This window comes from Melospiza georgiana, chromosome 1 (genome assembly GCF_028018845.1).
Source record: "Melospiza georgiana isolate bMelGeo1 chromosome 1, bMelGeo1.pri, whole genome shotgun sequence".
Classification (NCBI taxonomy): domain Eukaryota; kingdom Metazoa; phylum Chordata; class Aves; order Passeriformes; family Passerellidae; genus Melospiza; species Melospiza georgiana.
Window position 1 is genome coordinate 17,386,771 of NC_080430.1, and position 17,858 is coordinate 17,404,628.

Below are 17,858 nucleotides of genomic sequence, written 5' to 3' on the forward strand. Positions count from 1 at the left end.
TAAAAAGAAAAAAACAGAGCATAAAAAAAATTTAGGCTGTCTGAGGTGAAAAAATGAAATCCATCTTGTAAAGATAAGGTACAGGAATAGCAGAGAGCAGATTTACCTTTCTATGCTGGTGCTGAGTATTGCCTCCCAAAAAGGTCTGGAGTACTGACTCAGAAAAAGTCTGGTGGTGGAGTTGATATTTTTATGTTACAGTAGTGAACAGAATGCATCTTGTAATGAACAAATCCAGCAGGAGACATCAAGAGTTCCAATTAAACATTCTCTTTATTGGGGCCTTTCTCCAAAATGGCACAAATGCTTAGAGTGCTCATCAGTGCTGCCAATGAAAAGACCCAGAGTCACAGGTTACACTTTTATTTGGATTTAGATCAACACCACAGATAAGATACTTTGGTCAAACACAAGAACAGATTGCTATGCCGCTCCTTCCTGGCTGCAATAAGTACAGTAATGTGTAAAAAAAAATGCTGGTTCTCCTGGAACACCAAATGTAAATCTTGGATTGGCACATACATCTAATAAACACGCTGTTTGCACTTAGCACTTTAAAAGGAATTGCACATGCAAGATGTAACCAGGCTACTGATCACCTTTGTCATTGTCCCTGTCCTATTTTTACTTTGTAAGTTCTTTGCTTGCCTTTTTCCCAGCAAGAAGAAAGAATATAATTTGCTGCTCTACTCAGTATTTCAGTGATTATTCTGCTGATTTTGACACGTTTAGCAGAGGTCACATTGAGGCCTTCCTGATAGAACTGGTATCTCCTCTACAGCTTGGCTTGAAACACAATGCAGGTGGCAATGGAAATCCACTTTGTGAGGTGAGGGGCGTGCCCAGAAGCTGAGAGGAGAGGTTAACACCAAGCAAAGATACAGTAGAGGGACAGGCGTGAATGCAGTTCTTACAATATCAAGAGTCAATACTACTACCACACAAATAATGACATATCAATAATATATTGTACAAGCTTATACAGCAACACATGTTGATTTGCAACATTGTACAGTTTAAATCTAAAGTGCACAGCCTCAATCTGAGGTGACAAAACAGTACTATCAATATAATAAAGGCAACACAATTACAGACACTATTTATTTCCTCTTACTTCATGTCCTCATATTACACTGAATCAATACTCCATTTATCTAGTTTAGATGAAATTAAACCCACATTGCACTTCTTTTTTTGTCTTCAAGTATTTTAGAGACAGCAAAACCATATTGCTTTACAAACACAAGTTGGCCATTCAGGCAAAGTTAAAACCAAAGCTTTAGTAGGGTTATAAGTAGACAGGTCTAAGCTGCAGAACTCTTACCAACACTTCCAGATGTTGGGGGGAGAAAGGATAAATTTAATTTTCCATGCCAGAGACACCTCTAAAGCTAAGGAATAATGCAGCAAATAATTTCTGCAAGAGCTGTGCCCATGGTTTCTAAAGAGGTTTTGAGGCGCTGTAGGGGTTGTTCTTGGGCAGATGTAGCCATATCTTGACTTCACTGTGGACAAGGATGGAGTCCAGCACTGTGAAAACCCTTTGACAAACCAGCCTGTACTGAGACCCCACCCCTGTCACTCAGATTACAGTCACATTTAATTTAGGTCTTGTCTTGCAGACCTGTACATCTGTAAGAAGTCTTCACCTTTTTAAAGTAGCTGTGAGGTTTTCAATGTAGTCTGGGACTGCTCACAGCAGAAACAGTTTTGAGATAAGAATTTACTCAGCTGTGACCTTTTTTTTCAATAAGCTTTTTAAACACAGAACACAGAAACCATCCAAATACAACCTCATTTCAGTCTTGGTTAGCACTGTATATCGATTGTGCGTCTGCTCAGGCCACGTGGGAAACATAATTAGGAATAATAGCATCCTATTGTTGTACTGTAATTGATCTTATTAAGTGGTTGTAAGAGCTGCAGTCCTCTTGAGGTTTTTCAGTAACCAACCCTGGAGATGTACAATCCATATGACATGGAGAAAGAATGTATTACGTGGGCTTGTCTTTTAAAATAAGCAGTAATAAATATTCGAGGCACCTCCATCAAAAGAAAAAGAATCCCAGTTAATTTTCAGCTTCTGTACTTGCAGTTTTATAACCCATATAAAATAAAAATATATAGTTTACAAAATAGGATTTTTTATATATATATATATATTTCCTTTTGTAAAACTATACTTATTTAAATACATTTGAAATGTTGCTATAGGTAAATTAGAAATTCTGTTCTAATACTATGAAAAAGGCAAAATCCTTTCACTTTTAAACATACAGCATGTATATTCTGCATCTCACCACCCCCTCCCACTTTCCCCAAACTGATTTTGTCATAATTTTGGGCAAATTTGGCATCATTCAGTCTGATTGCTGTTAATTTAAAGTAATTACTGTGTTAAAATTTGGGGTAAAATTTTAAGTATCTTCTGGTCTTCCTTATTTGTTTCAATGAAGCTTTTTTGTGCACCTAATTATTAAGGAGGCATTCTAAAACTCAGGAAAGGACTTTAAAGGAGCCATGTTTCTTGATTTTAAACTGTACTCTACTCCAACGCCACAATATAGAAATAGATTTACTTTGGAACAAACTACAAATACATTCGCACAGTTTGTGACAACTTAATTGTCTACTTAGAGGTCCAGGAACAGGCTTTCACACCCAGCTCTTATAGGTCTTGTCCCAGGCGCTCTATTTCATCAATCAGGAAGTCAATGTCCTGGTGAGTGGCCGCAGGGTTGGAGATGACCATGCGGAAGAAGTTCACTTTGTCCCCCAGGGGCTGATAGCTCACCATGGTGGTGCCATACTCCATCATCCTGGCTTTTATCACTGGTGCCACCTGCAGAGCAACAGAAAGTAGGGGAGGAGGGTGATGACTATTATTATTGTCATTATTATAATTATTTTCATTGTTGTAATCACCCTCATTGTTATTAAAACATAGTGCACTTCCTTTTCTTTATAGAGGATGGAGGGCTACAAGCAGCTGAAGTGAAATTACATCCAATATTAATAAAAACATTAACCTCCAGTAAGGAATAAATGTCACACTGAAAAGGCATTCAATTTATCCTGTTTCTTTGTCATGCTCTTTAAACGACTGGGGAAATTTCCCTCTTCTACTCCCTCAATATTGCTGACAGGGACACAGTAGCTGCTTTTTGTACGCTCACAACATGGCTACAATTGGTTTCATATGCCTGGGTGCTGCAGTGCTGCTGAGCTTTTGCTGCCCTTGCTGTGTTTAGTGACTGCAGTTCCCAGTGCCTCCAGTGCATAAACACAGGGCAAATACGGGCTCTGGGCATGGGGCAAAGCCAGGGAACACCAACCTGGGGACCAGAGAAGGTGGCGCCACACTGGCCTGCAGTAAAAGGACCATGGAGCTGTCATTTGCCAGCATCTCCCTTGCCCTGTGATATCATTGTGGGCACTGCAGTTTCACTGCTCACCTTCATCAGGCGGCTCGTCCTCTCCTCGCCGTCCTCCACTCCACGCAGGCTGGGAGGGATGTACCAGAAGCAGACATTGGTGTGCTGGGGCTAAGCACAGAATAACAGAATGGTTTATGTTGTAAGAGATGCTCATAATATCTCAATTGAAATTAGGTTCATGCCTTCCCTCCCTCCCATACATCATCTTGTGACAGCAGTCAATGGTTTTCATTATTGTGGTCCACTGAGAGTCATCATCATTATTAATGCAGAAAAGATAATTTTAAGCAATTTATTCCCAGGGTGTCAGATGCAAAAACACATCATCCAGCTGGGCAAATATATTTATGCGTTTCTGAAAGGCATCTGGATTTTGCAGCTCCTGTCCCCTCTGGGGGCTGAAGGCATCGTGTGGCTAAGGCAAGAGTCTATTACAGATAATTTAGAGGTGAGGACTGTGTCATTTACTTTTATTACATGACAGAAGAATACAGAATCTGATTTTGTAAACAGGAGCCACAGGTGTTGCATAAGATAGTCTAAGATTTTCTTGCATTTAATGGAATTTATTACTTCTCAATTTGATTCAGCTAGCTGCTGTATTAAAATGCATGCAGCACAGCATCTTAGCTCATTTAACATCTATGGGACCACTGAGCAGAAAGGTATAAAGTAAGAACTCGTTGACATTTTTTGAATTTTTTGTGCATTTTGTGGGGTACTGTACACCCACTCCTAGGAGACCCTGCTATTAACAAACTGCAATTTGTTTTTACAACTTAAGAGCTTGTTCTCATTGTACCTCTGTGTGTTGTGTCAGGCTGAGACACCAGGGTTTTGTTTCAGCAGGGTTAAACTGAGAAAACTGAACACTTATGCACAGCTGCCTCATCTCCCTTGTCCCTGCATTCCATGAGGCAGAGAGGAACCGGCACAACAAGAGGTTTTGTTACAAGGGTCCCTGCTTTCTGTCTCATGCTCTTTGATTTGACCTGTTGGTAGCATCCCAATAGGTAATGAAGCAAACACTGTTGACCAACTGAGATAAAGAAGTTGCACTACTTACCTTTCCATCAAACACCATTTCATACCCTTCTCTGTTCTTTATTTTGTTGTATAGGTACTCAGCAAGTTCCAAGCACTTATCAATTTGTGCTTCAAATCCTGTGGTTCCCTTTACAGAGAGGTGAAGAAAAGAAGTTATGTAAGGGTCTGTTCTATGAATTAAAAGGGCAAAAGGACCATGCAATACTTGCCAACACATCAGCAGAAGTCACCTCTCAGAAGTCCCTGTGAGATCAAGGATCTGATTCTATGTGATAACGGCACTTTGATAAGCAGAGCTCATTTGTCCCTAGCTCTTGCCACTGACACCCCTGTAGCCAACTCTGCAAAATAAGCATCAGGCACTTGCTTGGTTCTCAGGAATATTTTGCTGAGAACCTGAATAGCATCTCAAAGGGTGCCTCTGGCAGATTTTGCAGAGAGGCTGAGGATGGTTTTGGACAGTTTGCACTGGCACAGAGCGGGGTCTTCAGGAGGTGTTGAGTTCCAGATATGCGGAGTCTCCCACTATTTTCAGGATAGGGGATTTTCATCTTCCATAATAATATGCTGGGGACTTTCCAATAATAATTTTTTTTCATTTTAGTTAAGCACAGAATTGGTAGATACAGTTTTAAAGCCCAGTGTAATGCCTGTGGAAAAGCACGCTTTGTTTAGATACCACCCTGCCTCTGTAGTGTTCTTCTCTCTTCTTTTCTAACAGATACCATACAAAATCAGAAGCTGTGTTTTTAAGAGCTGCAGAAAAGCCTGATTTTTCTTCCCTGGCAGAAGTCATAATACTCTCTGTGACATCATAATTGTTACTGCAATCACCAACTATGATGCCCCAAACAAAGGATGCAGCTTCAAGAGGGAGGAAGGGGAATAAACAGCTGGAATAGATAAACTCTTTAAGAAACACACGCCCTATTTTGTAATGTTAATATTCCAAGCAGAGTGTGAGAAGAGAAAAAGCAGTGTAAGGCATATTGAAAAAATGGGCTGTAGGAGAAATGTCTCTGAGTAATGGATGTATGTCCCTGCTAAATCTGTTCTGGCAGTGCAGAACTGACTTAAAAAGCCCTTGTCATTATCCCTCTGTGTATAAAGATTTTAAAACAGAGTAGAGGCAGCCCTGGGAGAAAGGCTTGGAGTAAAAGAGACATGTGGCTAAAATCACCTGCCACACTGCAGACCCCAGTTAGCACCACAGCTATTGCATCCTCCTTTACAGACTCCCACACCTCCTCAGAGGTTTAAATGAAGCACATGAGAATCTTGAAGGCTTTCTGGAAATGAAAACAGTGATCTCATCTCCTCTGAACCAACCTCAGGCAACCTGATGTAACAGATTAAATAAATACACACAAGAACTTATTTAGCAATACAGATAAAGTAATCACTATAGCTAGTGTTTACAGATTTCCCAGGGAAGTTTTCCTCTATCCTTCAAAGGACTACTTCCTATCTACTGCATGCAATTAGGTATTGCCTAGGTATTCCAGTCTTGATTTGCCATGTATAATTTCTGAATATAATTAAAACATCTTTTTATTTCCAGAAATCTTTGTAGCAACATTCCTAGGCACATGATTTATGCTGTTAGACTCCTACAGTTACACAAGGCAAATGCTATGCAAAGCCATACAGTTCAAGTTTCAAAATCATGTGTGCTGCTTTGAAGCTACGTCCTTAAAAGTATAAAACCCCCAGAAAATAATCATGTTCTTTCTTTCATGTTATATATGTGAAATTCAGGTCAGGTATTTTCTAAAATTATGATTACAGGAAAAAAACCCCTCAAGTGTATCTGGTGTGCATTATTTTAATACAAATGTGTAGCAGGCAGTCCCACCTTTGCCCTCCACATCAGCCACAGCTTGAAGACATCAACGTGCCGCCCACACTGCAGAGCCTTGTCCCCCGTGTCGTAGGACAGGTCGTAGTGCTTGTCTTGTTGGAAGAGGTAGGAAGCATGCATTTGATTGCAACTCTGCATCAATCCCTTATGGACACAAGGACACAAGCACAGGGATGTCAGCACACCTTTGACTACTGCTCTGAGGGCTGCTTTGGGTGAAAAATTGCAAACACCCAAATTCAGCCGAATATATGCCCAAGCGCAAAAGGAAGATCAAAAAACCCCACAAAACCAGACTTAGTTGCTCAATGGATTAATCCCTATCAGTGCCCAAGATGCCTTGGTACCTGATCCAGCAATGTGTAATCCACTCCCAGATCCAAATAATTTTTTTAAAAGCTGGACATTGTGCTTCCTAGCAATCTTATGCTTAACTTAATTTTTGGATCTTGCCTTTTATTCTTTGTTCTGGTTCCCTTTCCTCCTTTCCTTTGAAGGCTTCTTTTCTGAGTCAGACCAAGACAATTGGTGACTAATCTAAAGAATATCACAGCACTTTTCAATTGCTTTGGTCTCTAAAATTCTGATTTTTATTGTTTTCTTTCTTTGTAGGAACAGTTCTTTTCTGCAAAGCCCTCAGCTGTAGCTTGGATGCTTAAGCGGTATAGAAAGCTTTGAGCAGACAGAAGAGCATATGGCCTTTAAAAACCCAGCTAGACCTATTTCTGGGCTGCAACATACCATTCTAAGAGGTACCTTTGTGGGAGGGATAGAAGCCAACAAGGTGAGGAAACCTGGCTCATGAAAGCATGAGGTTTCCTTTTTAGCTTTTTAAGTAAAAGCCACGTTCTGGCTCTAGTTAAGTTCTCAACCAAGTTTATGGTTTACCTTAGGGCTGTTGCTTAAAATGGCAATTTCCAGTCCAAGAAGAATCATAACATGGCTGTTTATCATCAAGTCTAATCTTTATGTGTAACTCAAAACTGAGATAGCAAAATGAGAGGGGGAAAAAAATTGACTTTCTCCTAATCTGAACCATCTGTTCGCACTAGAAGTCAGGGATGGTACTGACTTCAGCTGGGCAGGCTTTGTCTTGGGGAACTGACCCAGAGGGAAAATAAAAGCCAGTTTCTCTCTTCCTAAGTGCAATCACTGTGTATACAATCTGTTGTACAGCTGTTAGCAAAAACAGCAACCAGCTTTTTGATAGCTGGTCTATTAAGTGGTGGCTGTACAGCAGCTGTCCCAGTCAGTGATGGTTATATGAAAATTACAGGCTTGAAGGGTAATTCAAATTCTAGCACAAAATGAAACATTTACTTTTTATTCCAAGTGCACTTAGTGCTCCATTTTTACTTCCATGCGCCCCGAGTGGATATATAGATCAAAGCTGGGTAGGAATATCATAAAAGTCTAGAAAATGTAATGGTGCCTCGATTCTGGACCAAATGTTGTGCTGCTTGTAAACCACGACTTTCACCCCAAGAGGACCAGAGTTTGCATGCAGTAACATCTTATGCTACACAGCAACTAGTGGGATGACACAGTCATGCAGCCACAACTTAATCATGGATATTTAGAATGGAAAGTCACAAAACTCTACAGATATTGCCATTGATTGCCTCATTTTTGCAAGACGCCTGCTTTAATTCCTTCTGCAGTCATGGCTGAAGCATATGAATAGAGGTCTTTTCTCAGTTCCTGTTATAATCCTCATCACATTAGCAAGTATTAGCTATGGCACAGTTATGAAGAAAATATCCAGGATTTTCAGCAGTTAAATGTCAGAAAGAAGCAGAGAAGCATGTACATTGTGACATACCTCTTCTCTTACTAGCAGGGCTGAACACTGCAGTGGGACGCCCATCATCTTGTGAGGGTTCCAGGTTACTGAGTTAGCCCTGGGACAGAAAACCACATGAAACTCAGACATTGTACTATGTGATGAAACCCCAGAGGCATTTAGAAATGATTAGAGTAATACCAAATATGTAGCAATACTCACTTTTTTCCTTTTTCTGAGCAAACAAAGCTGAAAATGATCATGGCTAGGTCATTGATATTAGGAAAGTAATGCCTTCACAGGGGACCTAATCCACTCCAGTTGGCTTTTGGATGACAATCCTGGCAAATTACCACAGGATAATTGCTCTATCCACTAAAATTAATCAGCATTAAACCTGCTGGGGAGTCATCTGTAATTTACAAACATAGGGCAAACTTCCTAAAAAACACGCACTTGACTGATGAACTTTCTAAAATTGCACAATCAATTAAAGATGCAGATAAGAAGCTGGCAACTCAGCGGATCTCCCTCCTTCTATTCCAGTTGCATCAAGACTTTCACAACTAGCTCACACAGGCATTTAAAAAGTTCCATAGAATACTTCTGGGTATCACTAAGTCTCTGAGTAACCTGGGAAAACTGGCCCAAAGTAATTTTTATTGTTGCTCTGATGACAGCAAATTTTTGTAGCTCCCTAATGTTTTGCTTGGCTAAAGCAATTCAAACAACTACAATAATAAGCATTAAACTGACCAATCTTTCCAGAAAAGAGTGATTCTGACTCAGAACAGTCAGTGGGTCCAAACTGACTGTTTGGACCTTCAGAACACATGTGTTGGGAAAACTGCTGTCAGCCTAGGTTTAGGGAACAAGCACAGAGCTGACACAACACAGTCTAGAGAAGAGGCATTTGGGACTTTGGTGAGGGCTGAATGGAAGATTGTCCAGTTGTTTATTATTTTAATTTTGTGTTATGCTAAATTGGCTATTTCGTAATTACTATTGTTGCATATGATGAGTTAGCTGATAAATGTATTTATTTGCATCCAGTTTGGCAAGCTGTCAAGGACACATAGTGCATGTGATTTTATCTAGTGCAGTGATTCATATTTTGATGGTATAAATGGTATAAATCAGTCAACTGAGGGAATAGTTAAAGGGCCCAGGGCACACTTGCAGGTAACACTGATGAGAACAGAGGTGAGCAAGTTAGAATCTAGCAGTGTTTTCCTTTGTAGCACTTGGAGGCAGTGCTACAGGTTTCTGCACCTCCTGCCAAATTGCTTCCACTCCTTCAAAGCAAGAGACTTCAAAATTCACATGGACATCAGGCAGCACTTCTGTGCTTTCTTCTTTGCTATTTAAATGGGACTGTGCAAGCGCCTGATGCAAAATCTGTAGGGAACAGTCTTCCACAGGCAACATCTGGCCACTTGGCTAGGCTTTTTGAGTATTTGGCAGCTTTTAATCAGCTCAGTCAGTCATCTGATTACAACACCAAAGCTAATGGTTCTGAACATTCACTCAGGTCTATGAATTTCCCTTGATATGATACTTTTTAATTTTATTTGTGCCTATGCAAAATCAGATGGAAATTCTTTAAGAGACCTCTAAGTAACAATAGTGGTATGCATTTTCTCAAGCAAAAGGTTTACTTACTGACAACAGCCAGATGGGAATTATCTGTCTAAAACATTTAATCTACCTTATGGTCACTTATTTACCTAATTACATACCAACTGTGTACAGAAAAATAATTAATTATGTAAAATAAAATTCCACCATTTTTCATTTGCTATCAGTTATTTTGGGCTTCTGTCATCAGTATGTGTTTGAAGAAATTGCTGACCAAGACAAAAAGTAAAAAAGTCTACAGAATCCACAGATGTTTTCCAAAAGCATCTCATATTTGACCAAATAACTGAGCACCAAAAACCTATGTGATTTTTTGGCTATGGGTCAAAGACAGAAAAAAAAAGATTTTCCTTTATAGATTTCAAATGGATGACAGGAGAGATTCATGACTGGCCATCATGAATTTGGTCCTGAGCCATCATTAAATACAGACTGATGCAACCACTGAGCAGCCACAGCCCTGGTAAGGATGCCCAGCCCCTCTAAGGGAGCCCTCACTCACTGCACACAGGATTCTCTCACGCAGTGTGAGCCCCTGCCTGAGCCCTGCACGGGGACACCCGGCTGGAACTCCTGATGTTGGCCAGACCCATCTGCTCCACACACTGGGGCTTGTGCTTCCCCCTGGGTGCCTTCCAGCACCCTGAAATCTGCCATGGGGAGACTGGAGGGCCTGGCAAGGACAGTCCTGCAAGTCATCCTCCTGTGACACGAGTGTTTCTGCTGGCTGGCTGTCACCTGAAGGATGTGAGAACTCAGGGCACACTGTGCTGCAGTAAATGTTCCCTCTCCCATCAAACATGAGTAACAGCTTCAGTTCTCTTCTACTCAGACCTGTGATGACTCCATTATCTACCATGAAACAGAAAGGTCCTTAAAAGGTCTGCTCTAAAGGTTCCCATACCCGAGATCTGGACACACTGAAATGAGCTGCTGTGTCCAGTAAGGAGAGGAACAGCATTCAAAATACCAAATTGCCTTAATTCTCTGCCAAACATATTGGGATGGTACTTATCAAAGCACTTAAAATCCAGTGGAGTTCTGGATCTAAATTATGTGGAAAATGCTCCAAAGTAGATTTAACCCGAACTTCTCATTCCAGCACAATTTGGACAGCAATTTGAGAGGCAAACCCTTTGTTTCATACTCTGCCCTCAAAGGCAATGAGGTAGATTTTTGCTTGCTGGATATTTGTCCTTTTAACACTTGATATATAAGTCTGGAGTGCTGCAGGCAGTCTTAACTAAATGAAATCATAGAATCATTGGCTGCTTTCCAAATTTCGCATAAGATATGTATGAGAAAAGAACTGAATCATCAAGGTATCCTCCTAATCTCCAGGATCACGATGAGGAAGTTGTTTGTAATTTTAATTGGCAGGGAACAGCAATTTGATTTAGTGATAAAGAAGGAGGAAGGGAGTAATGCTTTACTCTCAAACATTATGAGCTTCAGTAAATACAGAAATGCAAGTGACTCCATCCAGTCCCGTACACTGCCTCTAAAAAGTGGACTAAATAGGTGACTGGGAAGAATACAAAACAGGGAAAGCACCTCTGAAATTTCTCTAAATACTCTCTGAGCTTCCACTCATTTGTGGCTCACCAAAATCCTGAATTGTTTTTTGTCTTTCCTTGAATGTAGATAAATTTCAACATCTTAAAATCGTAGATACATCTTGAATGTAGATAAATCTCAACATCCATGGCTTAACTAGTGTTTCTGAGTAACCAGCTGTTCTTAAGTTCAAGTTCAGTCCTTCCAGCCTGGACTAGCATCACTTACATTCATCTGCATTATCTGCAGTGTTTATGAGTTAATGACTACAACTGTGTCTATATCCAGGCACAGATTGACTGAAGACATCAGTAACACAGTCTGGAAAGGGCCATTCTCTCCAGAAGTGACAGAGCAGGACATCTGTCCTAACTGCAGGTGCACCCACATTTTATACTTTGAGGTTTATACTTCAGTGTACAAGACCTACAAGATTCACTTCTTAGAGAAATGAGATTGCTAATTCATGTCGGATGCTGAATCAGAGAATGCTGTAGAGACTGCTCTGGACCCTGAATGCATGGGGGAGAAGAGAGAAACAAGCATGGAATGTCTGCTGTTTATACTTCAGAACAAATAGTCACAAAGGCACTATGCAATGCTGCTTCAGCTGGAAGGACAATTTATATGATTTCTCCCAACTGTATCCCAGAGCTAACACTGATCCTTGATTTTTACAGGCATTGCTATGGTAATGACAAGTATGTTAAAATGCATTTAATAAATGTCTTTCATTGATACCAATAAACCCTACCTTTCGACGCCGTTCAACTTCCATTTGTGTTTCCTCGACATCAGGAGCCCACCTCCCCACGCTCCCTGCAAGGCAAGGCACAGCACCTTAATGAGAGCTCTGCTTCCCTCCCTGATGACATCTGTGCCCTCCCATCAGTTTGGGACCCTTTTCTCTCACTGATGTGGCACACTCCAAAGTGACCAGGCAGATGGGGCCTGAGGCATGAGCTGTGCTAACGATTTTCTCCCAGCAGCTTGGAAGCAGCAGTGAATAGCCCCAAATCCAGGCTCCCACCCTGCTCATCTGCAAACCCCTCACCACCCCCTCTCCTGACACCAGCACACCCAAGGGCTGCCCCATGCTGTAGTTAACGACCTGCAGATCTGCTCCTGGGTCAGCTGCCTTTTCTCCTGCAGTCACTAAGTTATAGTAACAAACAGGCTGGGATCTCAGCTGCTCTGGGGGATTTTCATCATATTTTGGACCCACTACTGCTTGCCCTCTGCTCATTTGCTTTCCTCAGAGATCTGGGACAAGCAGGCATTTCATGTGACTGAGAAGTATTTAAGGTAAATAGAAATTCTTCCTTTGAATAGACTGATTTTGGCTGACACAGTAATTCAAAATCAAGACTCCCAAACCTATGAGAAGTCAATTACCAAGCCTTTTTGGAGAAAGGATTTGCAAAAATGACATAGAAGATATTCTAGGGCTGAAAGATGATCCTTTAGAAAGATTTCTTGGCAAGAGCCTGGAAAAAGCTAAGAAGCCAATCTGATAAATCTCCCTAGCACTTGCATTAACCTGATCAGCAATTTGCAGTACTTTATTCCAGACAAATGTATCCTTTTCCTTATATATTTATTTTGCAGCTGCTGCAGAAGCTGAGCCAGCTCTCAGTATGCTTCTTTCGTATTTCTTTACTAATGGCATTTAAGATAAAGCTGAAAGCCAAAAGCACTCAAACTAGATCAACTTAAGTGTCCCAGTTGCTACAAGTACAAGCACAGTCACAGCTCCTAAAATATCCCCCTGACCTGAGCCTTTCAGAGAAGTGGGAAGTCGGTGCTTGAATGTTAGACTTAATTACAGGAACTAAATACAATGGGTTTTGTACAAGATGACACTCTCCAAAATGAATAAATTAATGTTAATACACCTTGTAATCTAGCCCTCTACGTATGATGGTACTTACATCCACATGCATCCAGATTTTGTATTTCTTGCAGATGTCTGCAATAGCTATGAGAGGATCAAACGCCCCATACACTGTTGTCCCAGCCGTGGCACTCACCAGAAAAGGAACAAATCCCTGCAAGAAAGCAGAGGGAGGTTGTGCATGGTCAGAGAGCTGCAGCCCCCTCATCCCCTGGCAGCCCCAGCTCCTCCTGTGCTGTCCCCACAGTGACCCCACGAGTGTCTGCCAGAGCCCATCCCTGCTCGGTCACACTGGCTTTCTCCACGTTCAGACACCAGCGATATTTCAGTTTCTACCTTAAGGTGGCAGCAAACTTCCAAACCAGCATCCTCCATTTATGAGGATGCTGAGACAGGTACGGGCTCAACAGAGCAATTCGGCTTCACACCACCCGCCTGAAACCTGAAACAAAAAGGTCTGCACTGCAGGATGTCACATAAACAAACCTCAACCAGGCACCACAGAGAGAAGCGATTCTGGGGACTGTGCCCTGGGCTGCAGGGCAATTATCCCGGTCTGGCCATGGGGTGCCCTGGTTTTGTCACTGGAACATCGGGTCTGATGTGGGGCAGGGGAACTGGGGGGGCTCCATCCCCATCCCCAAGGCAGAGCAAGGAGACAGCTCTTCAAGGTGAAGGCAGCAGCCTCCACAGAGGCCAGGGAATATCTTGGAACTCCATCTGCTAAATGCTGTGCCTCATCAGCCATCACTTCTGCACTGTGTGACCTGGGGTCTGCTAAAATTTATAGAAGTGTTTCATTTTAATTTCATTTTCAGTTATGTTGATTTTATAAGGAGTACTTCGAGGTCAAAAATGGCTACTTTTTTTTTTTGCAGAACTGGGGTTCAAACCATCAAAAAAGTCCAAACTTCCTTCTGCAACAGTCAGTAGGTTTGAGTAGCACTCTATTAATATTCTTTTTTTTTTTTATCAACTGTATTGCATTTATTGGGAAAAATGTGCTTTTAATGAAGATTTGTGTTATTAATCAAGTTTGGCTGCTGTGTGTCTAGTGAATATAAATGCTGAAAGCACAGGGCTGAGTTTATTGCATGCTTTAATCTGATGTTTTAATTCTAGCTTCTCTCAGTGAACAAATATAAGTGTGTGCATTTTTAGAGATATGTGGATTTTAGTTTACCTTCCACTGATTTGGTGAGTCTATGAAAAATATTTTCAATGCATTAGAATAAAACAAATTCCCCAAAATTATGACTCAGGTTTTGACAATACTCAGCTGAGAAGCTGCATCATAGGCTGATAGTATAGAAGAGGAGGATGTTATGCAAAACATCATATAAAAAAGAAAGCCAAATAGGTCATGGATATTATAAAGTAGTTGTAAACCTATTTTCTCAGCAACTCTTGCCTCATTAATTGGCAGGCTACATTTCTAAGAAATAAATCAAAACTTAATGGGCAAGCCTGTGTTGTTTTACCAAAGAAAGCAAACAACTGGCTTTGCCATTCTTCAGGTTTTTCATCTTTGGGAGCAGAAAAGTTGGTAAACTTACTTTTTGTTTGGCTTCAACAATTCTTCTTTCAAGGTCTGATGGGATCATTTTCCCTCTAGAGCAAGAGAGAGTTACATCAGTAACTTGATCTCGAAATCAACTTTTGCTGTTCCTTCTTCACTTAATAGGAAACCCAAAGAAGGAGCAAAGTGACTTTTTTGACCAAGAGTTATGCTGCATTGAAGAGCACAGACTCTGTCCATTAGTCTTTTTTACCCTGTTTATTTAGTTAATATATTTGCATCAATACAATGATGGGAACTGAGAGAACCTATCTCGTGGCCACCCCATTAAAGACTGATGCTGCTCCCTGGACCCTCTTGGTCCTGCCTGAAGTCACAGTCCTGGGAATGAGCCTCAGTCTCCCAGGGAGAGGCTCAGCCCAGTGTCCCAAGAATTCACTGGGTGCCAAATCCCAAATCCCCGATCAGCAGGCACGGAAAAAGCCAGAAGAGCTGCACAGCCCTGAGCAGTGCCAGCCAGCGGTGCTGTCAGCAGCCGTCTCTGTGCTCCCTTCCCAGGGAGGGAGGCGTGCCAGGGAGACTTTCCCACGGCTCAGGGGATTGCATGCCTGCCCTCCCTGGAGGCAGGGTGTGCGAAGCTGCCAGCCCAGACTCGCCAAATGCACTGCCAGGCTCCGTGCACCGACCGCATTCGCAACACCTCCACGTGAACCATCCACTGCAGAGTCAGCTGGGCAAGGCTTGAAGGCTGATTTAGGAAATCCTCTGAGTTAACTAGGTGCAAGATAAAACTGTGCTGATACTGAATATGAAGGTTATGGTTTTCTTTGCTATAGACACAAGCAAGTCCATGAAATAAGAGTCAGTATTAATACCAGCAATACAAAAATGATAGATTCCCATGTTACAGAAATAAAGTCTTCACCAGCTTTGAATGTTGTACATTTAGATTGTTACAAATTCAAATTTTTAAAGACTTTTTCAGATTTTTTTCTTTCACTAGACCCTCATTCCTGCTGCTATAAAAAAAAAGAACCTTAATTAAAGCTCAAAATGAAGTGGAAACTAATAAACCCATTAGTTTTAGTTTCCTTTTGCATGTAAACCCTTGACCTGTTTTCATGACATTTTCATGCACATCCTTTTAAAAAAATTATTAATTTATTGTAATAAGATACTGTTGATTTAGTAAGCTTCCATCCTCACACAGCTTACAGTAAGATGGTACTTATTTTAGTAGAAATGGGTTTGTACTGCTGAGTTTTTTTGTGAAATCTCTCCTGCATATTCAAAACAGTAAAATATGAAAAGAATAACTAAAAATAAAAAGCTCTAAAAATCTAAAAATTAACCCAAATTTTTCTTGCAGAAGTGCAAGGAAGGTCCAAAGAGTATTCAGCTCCTTGTGAGCTCCCCCCAGACACATGTACATGATAAGAGAAAAGCAGTAGTAGTCTAAGACTCAAAAATGCTCCTGGGATCATGAGAGGAATAAAGAAAATAAAACCATGTCAAAGGAGGGCAATGAGTTCCTCTTCAAAACATAATTTAGATGTTGATCTGTAATAGTTTCTGATTTAGTGAGCTTGTGCATAGAAGCATACACAGAACTGGGCAGATGCTTTCACTGCCCAAATTTTTTTACCAAAGCAAGCGATTTTCCAGCCCCATGTCACAATGAGTAGATGCAGGAATTCATGGCCAGGGGAGTGCAATACCCAAGCAGGGTCAAGGTTTACCAGGTAAACAAGGCAAGCTTGGCAGGTGTGGGTCAGAATGGAAAAGAGGCACTGAGAAGCATGCTTGGTCATACTGAAAACATCAAAAATGCTCCTTCCACAGTCCCACATCTTCACAGAGGCTCTTCTCAACCACACCAGCCCACATCCTCTGCAAACAATCTGCTCTGTCCCTGTGCTGTGGGACAATCTGCTCTGTCTGCTGTGTCCCTGTGGTGCCTGTGAGACACACAGGAATCCTGCTGTTCAATTCAGCGTGGGCAGCCCAACCTGTGTGTTCTGCACAGAAAACCATCACACTGAATTTGCACAAGGAGAAAAAGATGACATGGCTTCATTGATCCACATCCATCTCCAGTGAATAGAAACAACTGGGGATTTATTTTGATATGTGTTGGTTGTTCTGACGTCACTAAATCCTCTTCAAGGTGTGTTCAGTCTTTTGTTAATAAAGGGATAATAGGACCATAAGTCAATATGCAGGCACTGTGATAAGCACTGTACATTGCTTACTTGATGCTTGTTTTTTAATGTGGGAGCAGAGCATTGTGATAGCAGCAAAGCCTTCCATTATGTTAGAGATGTAATTAATTCAATACCTTATAATAGTAAGGGACTCAAATAGCATTTTCTATTGGAAAGACTCTCAATAAGAATTATTTTATTAATTTTTTGTCCCACAGAAAGTGTTTTCCCTAAACCAGAAAATTTTTATCAGAACATGCTGATTTTGTTAGTATACTTTTTTCTCAAAATGGGGTTTCACAGAGGATTGAAACCTTTTAGTTGGGTGAGGTAAGCAGTGATTTATCTCCCACCCTTTCTCAGGGCCTGTGTGAGCTGCACATCAGCTGCCTCCTGTGCTGTTGGTTTCCAGGATCACCATCCTCCTTAGCCTGTGCTTCCCTCAATGCTGCCATGATCCTTCTCTGCACATCCTGTCACAAACATGTCCCTCTCAAGGGCACTGAGAGAATGCAATCCTGCTGAGAAAGATGGTGGGGACATGAAGTAGTAGAATTATACTAGCAAATGCTCCTGAATATTTTATTCCTACAAAAGGCCCACTGCAGCCCATTTTAATGGATCAAAACGTGACAGACTGATTTGACCAAAACCAGCTTCCTCCTGGTTTCTTAGCACAAAATGTAAAGAATGATATTAGTTCAATATCCTGTTTCACATCAGAATGAAACAAAAAAATATCAGAAACCGCCAAGGAAAGGAACTTCTAAGATATTTTATGGACTCCAAAAATGGACCCATAAAGAAGCTACTAACAGGGCCAGTTCCTCAAGTGGGATACATTAGTGTAAAGCTGATGAAGATGATAGTGCCATGACAAATTACACCAACTGCTGATCACATCCTACATACTCTCTC

The 17,858-nt window shown here is 41.2% G+C and overlaps 1 protein-coding gene across 1 annotated transcript in view; it reads right to left on the reverse strand.

The window, feature by feature from the left end:
• Positions 1–254: 254 nt before the first annotated feature.
• GAD2 (glutamate decarboxylase 2) overlaps positions 255–17,858 on the reverse strand; it is a 40,443-nt gene continuing 22,839 nt past the window's right edge. Inside the window, exons 9-16 of the mRNA XM_058021986.1 lie at positions 14,774–14,828; positions 13,255–13,371; positions 12,078–12,142; positions 8,168–8,246; positions 6,340–6,489; positions 4,504–4,611; positions 3,456–3,545; positions 255–2,842 (exon numbers count right to left, since the gene is read on the reverse strand). Coding sequence (XP_057877969.1) covers positions 2,669–2,842; positions 3,456–3,545; positions 4,504–4,611; positions 6,340–6,489; positions 8,168–8,246; positions 12,078–12,142; positions 13,255–13,371; positions 14,774–14,828 — 838 coding nt within the window. The 3' untranslated portion in view covers positions 255–2,668. The remainder of the gene's footprint in view (positions 2,843–3,455; positions 3,546–4,503; positions 4,612–6,339; positions 6,490–8,167; positions 8,247–12,077; positions 12,143–13,254; positions 13,372–14,773; positions 14,829–17,858) is intronic.